The sequence below is a fragment of the Protopterus annectens genome, chromosome 5.part1 (assembly GCF_019279795.1).
Source record: "Protopterus annectens isolate FY-2018-M chromosome 5.part1, PAN1.0, whole genome shotgun sequence".
In the NCBI taxonomy this organism is placed as follows: domain Eukaryota; kingdom Metazoa; phylum Chordata; order Ceratodontiformes; family Protopteridae; genus Protopterus; species Protopterus annectens.
In genome coordinates this window covers 657,173,793-657,186,063 of record NC_056736.1, presented here as the reverse complement: position 1 = coordinate 657,186,063, position 12,271 = coordinate 657,173,793, and the positions used below count along the sequence as shown (strand labels likewise).

At 36.9% G+C, this 12,271-nt stretch overlaps 1 protein-coding gene across 2 annotated transcripts in view; it reads right to left on the bottom strand.

Moving 5' to 3' along the window:
- LNX2 (ligand of numb-protein X 2) overlaps positions 1-12,271 on the bottom strand; it is a 670,209-nt gene that overhangs the window by 41,855 nt on the left and 616,083 nt on the right. For both annotated transcript variants that reach the window (XM_044073272.1, XM_044073273.1), the window contains 2 exons: positions 8,300-8,446; positions 7,777-7,954 (listed from right to left, as the gene is read on the bottom strand). In XM_044073272.1, the coding sequence (XP_043929207.1) occupies positions 7,777-7,954; positions 8,300-8,446 (325 nt within the window). The remainder of the gene's footprint in view (positions 1-7,776; positions 7,955-8,299; positions 8,447-12,271) is intronic.

Sequence of the window (12,271 nt, the reverse complement as noted above, 5' to 3'; positions counted from 1 at the left end):
GATGAAATCTATTATGTTTATGTGTCGTATTATATATATTTTTTATTTTTATTTACATTGTAATAGAAAATTGTAAATACATATGCTTCAGACTTATATGTTTTATCATATGTGTTCTCTACACCAGGTTCATAGTGAACTATAATGAATATATAATGCTTAGAATGAATTTATTAATATGGAATGCAGAAAATGATGTCATCATATTATGTATATTTAAACATGGTTTTTGCATGGAGTACTATTGGTCTGAAGAAGCCCATAAGGGTGAAAGCGCTTGCCAGTTCTCTTTATACATCTCTGAATTAAATAGTTTTTTACATCTATTGGACTGCCTTCCTGTCGATTTATTCCAGCAACATTTGTATATGTGGAGGAACCTTATTGACCCTGGCGTGCTCCTGAGCTCCGTTTGTGTGTTTACAAAAACAATGTTTACTTTAACTGCAGCAATGAGGTTTGGGGAGGTGAATGATGGCAACCTAGACTGCAAAGATTAATTCATGGTTACTTGTGCAGTTAAAAGATAAGGCCAGTAGACCAGATGCAAGCAGGACTCCTGCTAAGAGTGAGTCAATGGTGCATGCTGCTTTCCTATTCGAGTTGCTGCTGTCTTCAGTTCTTACTGGTAGTGTTCACATGTCGAGTCAAACCAAATATATTTTTTCTATGATAATCATTAACAGTGGAGTGGTTCAGGCAAGAAGAGTTGGCACTGCCAATAATAATAATAATAATAATAATAATAATAATAATAATAATAACAGCAATAATAACAACAAAAACAACAATAACACCAACAATGTCATAGTGCATACTGAAATGGAAGCAAAGTAGGATGATCTCCAGCTCAGGGTCAGCACAGTCACATATAGATGTGTTTGCCTGTGTGCCGGTGTTGGCTGCTGGCTAACACATGGCTGCACAAGTACGGCAACTAATCTAGCTTTTTGCTGCAGCCTTTCAGATCTCAAACACATTGATTCAGGTAAAAGGAGTTCAAAGACCAGTTGTTGGGTTTAAGCTGTTTCAGAGATACAGACATATGCAGTCCGAAGATGCTGATCCCCACAAGGCATTTAGAAATTCTGTATTTTAAGATTCAGCTATTGGTAAGAATTAGTTTTAGGCCTGCTGACAATTTCTGTACAACATCAGCTAGAGAGTGAGTAAACTGGTTCTGCAGGCTGGTCAGCCATTGTAATGATGTATATCATAAAGCAGAACACTGGAAGAGGTTTTGCTCAAATGATGCCAGAGTACACTGATAGTACCTGGTGAAGACCTTCAGAGTAGTATAACTTCTGGTAACTGACTCTTACAGGGTCAGAGCATATGCCTAATTATCAGTACTGCAGTCTGACCAAGATGGTAATGATGGTGAAGAATTATATGTAAATGCTGCTTTTGTTCTGACCATGATGGCACTGTGACTAGTAGAGTAAAATGTTAATGCATACCAAATAATGGCATTTACTTTTAAGTTCATCCATGTGACAGGATGTCCGATTTTCAATACATGGTTTGGATATCACTTAAGAAAGACGAACACAGGGAGAGAGGCAGAGTGAAGGATGTGTGTGATTTACACAGGATGCCCTGCTACCTGACTAAAGACAATTAGTGACTGCTTCACAGATGCTAGAAAGGTACAAGAAGGGCCAAATTAAGCCTGAGACAAGCATTGTTCAAGGTTGAGAAGGCCTATCCAAAGCCCAGCTGGATGTTAAAGTAAACAAACATGGATGAAATGACTGACTCTTTTCTCATATCAATTTAAATAGTCATTAACCTGGGTTTGCAAGACTATTATGCATTTTTTTAAAGCAAAGATATACTTTATATGTGAAAAAATGGCCACAGTAAAGTAAAGCGGATGATTACGGAGGCAGTCTGTGATTAAAGTAACTTACTCTTGCTTTTATTTCATCATTAATAAACAGTCACTGATCTGGTGTGATAGCAGAAGTATAAGATATTTGCTGAAACTGGTATAAAATGAGCATTGTTGTGGCTTATGCTCATACAGATGCGTGTGTGTGTGGGGTGTTGTGGTATATTTAAGAGTAACAAATTTGACATAACTTCTTTCACTTTTCATCACAGTTAGACTTCTGCACTGTACACAGTAAGTGGCTAACTTTGGTGTTCTGAGCACGATGTATGTGAAAGCAGTTAATAACAAGTACTGTGGTATAGCTGGTATATATTTATTTATCTTTGTTGACTGGGAAAAATCCAACTGGGTAAAACTCGTTTTCAGTGGAGGCCTGGGCAGAAAAGCTCCATATTTAAGTTGCACATGATGTACATCTATAATTGCTGGGTAAAAACATCTATGTCCTTTTTTGTGGAAGATCTAAGGTGGTCTTTATACAGAGGAAATTAGATCAAGACAGGAGAAAATTCCCCTGCTGTTTCTGTGGGAGTACATTTTATGGACCTTTCATGTCTGGAACACCTGAGACAGAAACATGAAAGGAATCTTTTTTTTCTTGTTAATTAAACAATTTATGGGTTTACATTTTATTTATTTATTTATTTTACATTTGTTTACCGGGCTAGTCTAACTGGATACATGTCCATTTTCAGTAGAGGCCCGGGGAGATAAGCTCCTAGGTAAGACAATGAATTTAACACAATTCTATCTACGGATATAGAAAACAAATAAATTCTATTTACAGTGCCAATTACAGGTTATCATAGTAAAAAATTAACAGTGAAGAATACAGGCATAACAAAGGATGCAGTTAAAATCCCAAAATTTACAGTGTAGAATACAGTCATAGCAAATGAAAGTAATATAGATTAGGTGTTCTAGAGACAGTTAGTAGAACTAGTTTTATAAGGAAAAAGTTTCTTTAGATGAGTAGATGGGATGGGAAGATCAGAGTACTTTTAGTGACTCTTGAAATAGTCAGGTTTAGAGCATGGGCATAGCCAGTGAGTTTTGAGATGCACTTTCAGATTGTTTTTGAAACAGGAAAGTGAGGGAAATTATTCTGTCCTTCCCTGACATGTTAATTTGAAATCATGTGCAAAAGAAAGACAGGCACAACCAGAAAATGCAATGGCCAACCAGAACATGTCATGGCCACTGTTCATCAAAATGCAGATGGACTGCCCAATTCAGCACCTGAACTAATGAATATTAATGAGTGACAATGTTATGGGAGGGAGCAGGCAACAGTGGTCTGAAGAAAAGAGTCAGGGAAGGACAGAAGAATTTCTTGTGCATGTCTACAGCCTAATGATTGAGAACAGAAGGCAGAAATCAGTTCTGGGGACCTGGGGAATCATACCTCTCAACCTTTTAGAGCAAGACATGTGCACAAAGTCATAAATAAAAGTGGGACAAAGGCCCAAAACAGGCCCTATGTTGTTTGCATTACATTTAAAACCATTGGCAAAGAAAATAAGGGACTCAGAAATTCAAGGATATAATTGATATGGTAGTCAGGAAAACCTGGCTCTATTTGCAGATGATATTATTTTATACATAACAAAACCAGAAAGGGACATTACAGTGTTGTGGAATATTTTAAGACAGTTTCAAATCTTCTCAGGATATAAAATTAATGAAGCTAAAATAAAGGCAACAGTGGTAAATTATGTACCCACACATGAATTGGTCCAACAATATCCGTATTTATGGGGACATGATAAAATGAAGTATTTAGGAGTATGGATTACAAATGACTCTGTGTTGGCAACTAAGGATATGTGGGAAGAGACTAAACAGAAGATAATACAAACATTGAGAAACTGGAAGTTTTGTTATATGGATATGGATACTAAGATACAAGCCATTAAAATGTTTTTAGTACATTTAGTCTTATACACAGGTCACACATATTTTTATCAACCAGAGGAGAATTTGTGGATAACAATTAAAAAAGAGATGAAGGATTTTATCTGGGAAGGGAAGACAGCAAGAGTCAAGTGGGATAAGCTGATTCTACTAATAGAACAAGGGGGACTAGAATTACCTAATTCGAGGGGGTATTTTAGAGCAACACAATTAAGGTTCTTTTACAGAGCACAAGCAGAAATGTATAATTCAAAGTGGAAAGGAATGACGCTGACACAGGGAGGAAGCTCAAGAAGTAAGGAGAGATTGGGATTTTGGATGCAAACTCTTAAGGAGAATAACAAAAATCATACAAAGTATTATATTCATAAAATAGCAGGGTGTTCTGTAAGAACCAAACCAGCATGAGAATGGAGAAAAGAGATTTTGCGATAGGGATTACTGTGGTTAGGGATATAAATAATATGCAAGAGGGGGCTGGAATTTATTGGAGAAAACTGGCAAAGGAACCAAGGTATTGGGAGCAAATAACTAGAAAGGGAAAGGTAATAGAATGGGAAGAGGCCAATAATTTATTTCGGCTGCAGGATTCCCTATCAATGACTGATATAAGAATATAGGCAAAGAGAAAGAAACGGGGGTCCTAAATGAAAGACCACCACTGGTAGAGTTTTTAGTAAATCTAGAACAGACGCTGACATTAAAAAAGGAATAATTAGTAAAGCACATAAAATATTGCATGATAATTATAAGAATCAATCAGAGGAGCTTAGAAAGGATTGGGAAGACAGACTGGATCAGCAATTCACAAAGAGACAATGGGGGGATATATGCATATCTCCCAAATACGCAACAAAGTCTAGAAGATTTAGGATCTTTGCCTGGAAGTGCTTACATAGGTATTTTTATACCCCAAGTCAACTTCAAAGAATTTTTCCGCAGGTGGATAGTAAATGCTGGAGGTGTGACAGGCAAGAAAGAAGTGGCTGGAAACATGTTTTTATGGAAGTGTGAAGAGCTGGCAGACTTTTGGGATTCCCTGCTAACCACTTTGTCGGTGATGCTGGGTGAGCAGATTGGACTGTCTGGGGAGATAATTTTTTTTTGAGTTATGCTCCAGAATCAGAATTGCCTAGACATAGTAAAGCCTTGCTTAGTCTAATTACGATGGCTGCCAAAAAAGCAATTACTAGAAAATGGAAATCAAAGTCTAAACCAACTTTACTAGAAGTAGTGAATATAGTAACAGAGATAAAACAATGGGAATTGCGATTTGTAGAAAAGGGAAGGAGCAAACTAGATAGGAAAAAATGGGAATTGTGAGAACAATATATGCAGAGCAGGAACGAGGTTTAAGAGGCAGGATTTGAATGAGCTATATAATGCTTAACTGACATAGACTGGATGGTTTATAAGTGATATATAATGTTTACAAGTACAATTGTTTCAATGGTGTCTGTGATGTAAACTGTTTGTAACTAAAGTGATATCATTAATTTTTATGTTTTTCATTTATATAAATGTAGATTGCCTTTGTCATATGTATAAATTTAATAAAGATGTTTGGGGAAAAAGGCCCAAAATAGGGACATTTTTTAAAATATTGTTCTTAAAAACTTAAAACGTTGATAGAATAACAGGTTTTGCATTAGCATGAATTTTCTGAAAGGTATGAAGTCTGAAACTCAAATGTCTGTCATTTTCTAACTTCAATTGTTAATGATTTGCCACATATTTTTCCAGAAAAAAACACAATTTTATGAAAAACGGACTAAAAATATAAGGCAAAAATCTGGACAATCTGTGAAAATTTGTACAGTTGAGAGGTATACTGGGGATGACAAATATTTACGGCCAACCAGTCATAAAAAACAAGACATTTTTTGTTGGGAAGAAATAGCTATCACATGAGGAGTCCAAATTAATGGAAGTGGTGAAGAAAAGTCCACAGAGCATGGTCTTCCATACAAAATAGAAGAAAGGACAACAGGAGTAATTTTTACTGGATACTGATTGAACCTGTATATGTACCAACAAACTGATGATCATAAGCTATACATACATATGTTCAGAGAAAGAAGAAATGCCTCTCCGTAAACTCAGAATTTGCAATTGAAAATGTCCAAAGGGCTGAACTGTCCTAATGCAATTTAGATGGATTTTTTTAAAAACAAAAAGCTTGTCTAATCAACATTTGAAAACATTAATGGCATAAGAACTAAAATTGTAATATGGGAGTTAATTTCACATCTAGCCATTTGAGGTAACATGGCTTGTAATAACATGGACTTTTGTGGACAGAATAACTACCATCTGTTCTAATGATACAGTTACAAAATGTTCAGGATGGACAGCAGTATATTAAGTAATGTATATTAAAATAATGTAATACAGATGAGGAATCTTGAGCTTTTTTTCTTCATACTTTGAACATTTGCATCAGGACTCAACATCCAACAATTTATGTTCAGCTTCCTAGTACCTGGGTGGATGTACTGAAAACTGACAAAGCATAGAGTAGTACAGACATAACAGGTATAACAGGCTACACTGGTCCTTTTGACTATACATTTTCTATACCTGCTTTGGGAAATGAAGATACAAAGAACATATAAATAAGAAAAAAACTTTATAAACTAAATGCTTATTAATGAAAGCAGACAGGCGCACAAAGTGCACTGAAGAGGAATGGCACACAGCTGTAGCAGCTGTATTTATGAAACTGCAGAGACTCATCAGTGGACGTAGACATAAAAGCAGCCAATGAAGATGAAGGTGATGAGTTGTTACCATTATAAAGTTAGCGAATATCAAAGGGTGATGCCATAGAACATAAGCCCCCAGTTATAGACTAAAAGAACAGTTTCTATGTGGTTACCAATGTCTGAGGTTTAGTACTGCAAAAAGTATCTTCAAGTAAACATTGTTCATGGCTATCAAGAACAAAAAATGTTATGTCTTGCTATGGACTTGCTTTTACAACTAGCTAAGGTCAGTACTAAGCCATCTCTGCTTTCTCATATCCATTACTCTTTCTTCCTCACCTTTTTGATTGTTAGTTTGAATTCGAAACAATTTGCTAGACAATTTTATGACCACCTCTTAAGCATAGCAGTAGCAAGGGAGTTAGGTATCCTGGGCAACACATCCATTTAGCATTCAACGCATTGTCTGTTTAAGTGATTGTGACTGATAATGCTTAAATAATGCTTAATGCCAGCTTGCAAGTTGTTATTAGCTTCTTATATTAATAACCATATTTAATTAACTTTCAGTGCTTTCATTAAGCATTACAGAACACCAACTTTATAAGAAATAAATTTGTTATCTAGCAACCTAATAACTTGCTCCTGTTTTTTTTTAATAAAAGAACAGTTTACAAGTTGTCAATAATCACTCACTTAAACACAGTTTGTAAATTTTCAAACTTGCTTTTTTACCTTTTGTTGCATATGTCAAAAGGTACCCAGGGCAGCCATCCCTTCTGCCCCACCATTCATACAGCCCTGCTCTTAAGGAACACTACTGCACCATTTAATTCCCATTTTGTTCCTCTCTCATTGATCAAGGTCATGTTTGCATTTGCCAGTAGCCCTACCTGTATATGTTTTCTATTTCTCATTACCTTTTTACCTATACCTTTTCTACCTTCTTTTGCCTTTTATCAGTACAGATACCAACTGTCCATTCTCTTAACATTTTTTAGACAGCTTGCAAAATAGGGGTTTTGGCCTGTTAGGTCCAGCAAAATTATACAAACTTTACTCTGACCATTCTGACTACAACTATGGCTAACATCTATCACAGTAGATTGTACGAGAAAATATACTGTTCAAATACTAAATAGAGAAATTAGATTAATAAAGTATAGCAGTTAACACGGACAGGACTGTATGAAGCAAGAGAGACACTGCCTGTATATGTGGTAGATTGCATTTTAATTTAAACACAACAGAACATCTTACCACGCTTGATCTTGCCATCTCTAGCAAGGCAGCCATGCGGCTGGACACTGGTAACAAAGATAGGTAGCTCACCGCTTTTACTACCTCGACCTCCAGCTACTGTCATTCCTAGGGATTCGTGGGATTCTTTTTTTATCAGGATCTGCTTTTCTTGGCAAGTAATAGTCTGAGACAAGTCCTACAAAATACAATCATGCAGACAGTGAACATCCGCAATCAGACAGGCCTATATTACACTGCTTTCATTGATGAGAATGTATCTTCTGGTGTGGTGCTATCAAGCAAGCTCCATTAAGATTTTTAAATACAATAAAGTAATTGACAGTGCACTTAAGAATAATGGGAACCAAACCAGAAGCTGCTAATGTCCGAATATATATTTATGTGTAGGAAACTCAATCATAGCAAATATGCAAGGTAATTGATGTTCGTAGTCATTACATCTTTCTCAAAAAGCAAAACTAAATAAATAACACTCTTGCTTTTAGCAGTATATTCAAAGATGTGCTTTCTAATTTCTTACCTTATGTGACCCTGTCCTGCCTTGATACAGCTGTTGAGAAGGGTGCTGGTACTGGCAAATATTGTTATGCAGTCCTGTTTCCCTGATACCATTTGTGTTCTGTCTGCGTGCTCTGGTAATCACCAGATGAACTCTTTCACCGCTAGCCTAGAAACAATACAAATAACCTCTAATTTAGTCTCCTAATAAGTAATCGGCATTCTTGCAGAAGTGCAATCTGACTGAGAAATTCTGATTAAATGTACTTCTAGTCACACATCAGGAAGAACATTATTAGGTCCGTCATGCAATTATGGAATACAAAGCAGTCTAGTAGTTTATAATGTTACTTGGTTTAATCAATTTAAAGTCCTGACAAAGTATGAAAATAACCATAAATGAACAAGGATTAATAATTTAAATGCAATATGCTACTCAGAAATGGCACAATTGTCACATTTTACTGCAACAATTAATTCTTAAGATATTTTTATCAACAATTACGAACAATGTCATACAAGAATTAACCATTTCATACACATAAGCAAGCAGTGAAAATGAGATAAATGCCAGTTTTAGAGCTTATTATTTGGACTGACATTTTAGCATTTCTCATCCAAATGAAAAAGAAACACAACTATGCAAAAAGTAAATACTAAAGTAATACATTACCATTTTTTCTTAAGTTTATAGTTACTTGCCTGTTGAATGGTTCATTAAAAAGTAAACAGTGTTGAACATTCAAATGCCATGTAGTTGAAAAACTGGTATGTCCTTGATATCATTTGCAAATATCCCACAGAACTTTAATAGAAGAGGTTCAGTGTATTACACAGTAAAGACTTTAGCTTGGCTGGGTCTTTCTTGCAGTGTTCAAATATTAGTACTACAGACTTCCAATTGCATTTGATAGAAACATTAACACCTTTCTTAAAATATAAATAAAAACATGTCAATTATACAATGACTGGCCAGTAACATCATAAAATGAGCACGCTGATTGGCCAGCCCAACCGGTTGCCCGGACTTTTTTCCGTTGATATATTCTTCAATTTTAAGGTTAAAAAAAAAAAAAGGCATAGCAATGGAGATCTTCTTTTCTCCATTGCTTAATTTCCCAAGCACTGATGTACTGGGTATGCATGGGAATGTAAGTTCCAAACACATGCTCAGTACATCAACAATGGCAAAGCGGAGCTGTCCAGCAGCAGAAGGACAGCACAGCGCCATTATACAAGGACATTATTTAAGAAAAGTAAGTATTTTTTTTCTTAAATAATGTCATTGTATAATAACATTAACCCACTTCTGGGTGTGGGTAATGCTGGATTTACACACGGTTGTCTTTGTTTGGTCACTCGGGCTTCGCCCTCATGACCAAACTACACCAACGGTGGGTAAATCTAGCATCATCTAAAAAACGGTTACAATGGTACATGAAAAGGAGAAACACACAGACAGATTTGAAAAATATAAACTCTTGCATTTTGCAAGATGTTCTGGCTGGGGTCACAGGATTACAGTGGTGAGCTGTTAATGAGCTGCTTCTTGTAGTTCAGAGTTTGATACCCCCAGCTTCCATTTACCTGCTGTGTGGCTCTGAGTGACCAGGCAGTGCTCTACAAAACTGGATCACTCTCCTAAGTGGTTTCCTGGTCTATATGGCTAGCAATTACATATGAACCTATGAACTTTCCAGTGGACGGTGTTCTGTCATCACTGAAATTTGTAATTACACCTGTAGAGACATCTCAGCTATTACAAACCAGAATGGTAGTTTCTAGCATGTAAAATGAGGAAATGCAAAGATAGCTGGACAGAATGGTAGAGTTGGCCTTTATGTGTGAAATGAGATCTCCCCTGAGAGTTCAATAAGGATCTACAGAAGTATGCTGATGAAGACAGGAAAACCATGGTTGCCTTAGTCCGAATGGAGCTATCAAAATAATTTCAGCTGCCACCTTAAATGCTTTCAAGGTGACCCTCTCTCAATTGTGGGGTATGAACCCCCCCTACAGAAGTCCTCTGCTGTAATCTTAATGATATATGGCTTGAAATTTTGTTAAAAAAGTAAGAGAAACTGAACATTGCTTAGAGAAGAAAAAACTCTATTGATGGGTTATAACATATGTTTTGTCAACTGCAGAAAAAAAGGTTACTGAGGATTCAGCTTCCATTTTAGACTCAGTTAAATCCTTTGACTGAGAGGAAGTGAAAGCAAGTTACCTTCTCTGAACTTCATGTCTGCCCCCCCAGCAGATGTCCTGCCTTGAAAAGAATTGTCAGTGGCAAAGTCAGGGCACAAGTACAAGTACTCCTTGCCAATGTGCAAGGCTTAAGGATCAAGTTCTCCACCCCATATCCCTTTGTGTGCGTGTGTGTGTGTGTGTGTGTGTGTGTGTGTGTGTGTGTGTGTGTGTGTGCATGTGTGTGCGTGTGTGCGTGTGTGTGCGCGAGGCATGTGCACTTCCAGGTTATAATTACAGAGTAATGTGATCATGTCTCCTACTCCATGATATTGACTGAGGCTATGGGACAAACCCCTTGAGTCATAGAATGTTTAAATGCAGTGTGGTTCAAGATGGATACCACAATCCTTGTACCTTGACTGAATATAGATGCAATAGATACAAAAGGACAAAACATTTTCTTTTGCTTATTTGACACGTCTTTGCACAATTCTAGTTCTCTAATGAAAAAAAAGGAACAGAGAAAACTCTTCTTTTAAGGACTGCATTGCTTGATTACAAAGGCTTCTGTGGCAGTGAAAAAATTTCTCCAAATGAAATAATTTTTGATAAATTTTGATAATCACATCGCCACAGTGGTCAGGAAATCCTTCTATGTGGCTCACCTCATCACAAAAGGTTTCTCATCCGGGAAAAAAAGAGGTCATTGTTCCCCTCTACTCATCCCTCATTAGACCAATTATAGAGTACAACGCCACTTTTGGTATGTACCTCACAAGACATCTACAACAACTGAAAAGGCCACAGAAATACCTCACAAACAGGATTACTGGCCTCAAACAGAAGCCCTACGCAGACCGTCTCAAAAAACGCCAGCTTTATTCCATCGCATATTGCCTACTCAGAGGCGATCTCTGCCTAACATACAAAGCTATGTCAAACCCAGAGCTGTTGGACATGCTCCACTTAAAGAAATCCCAATCCCTCCGAGCTACACACTCTAGGGACCTAAACCTTGTCACCACAATAAACAGAACATGCTGGAGGGATAGATTCCTGTCCCAGAGACTTCCCATACTCTGGAACAGACTACATATCTATGTCAAACAGAGCTCCTCATTAGCACTCTTCAAGAAAAATCTTGATGATTGGATGGGAAATAGGAAATTCACCCCAGGGATCACTTCTGTGGCTTTGCTCGACAGGGGCACAGGAAAATAATTTTCTTGGGTGGCGAAAGCCAGGGTACATTTTTGGCTAGGCTTATACAGGCCCCAGGGCTGATAGCGTAGTACCTACCTATGAACCTATGAAGTCTTGCATGTTGAAGTATCATAATATCAGCAGAAATGATGGAGAAAAGCACCTTTGCTGTCAAGACAGCCTTGTGTGATATCTAATCTGGAACCCCAGAAAACACAAAGAACTAAGTCCTGATCAAGAAACATCTTTGCTGAGAAAGCAACCACTACCACAAATGGAAGAAATGTCTGTTGAGTCAATACAAACATGCCTTTGGGTCACTAATTTTTATTCCTATGAAATTCAGAAAGTATTGCTCCTTAAGTCCGAGAGGAGATGTTCCTCATAAGTGTCAGACAACAAACAGTTGCCCAGATAGAGGTATATGTGGATATTCAAATTTAGGTTTATTGGTGTGTTTATTAACTAATTATATCATGATACAGCACAAATTACTGAAACACATGAAGATCAGTGATTAAAATGACATGTGCAAATAGTAAAAGAGGAATTTCAAATGAATGAGTTTTAATGGATCTTTTGAAGATGGTCAGCATGAAAA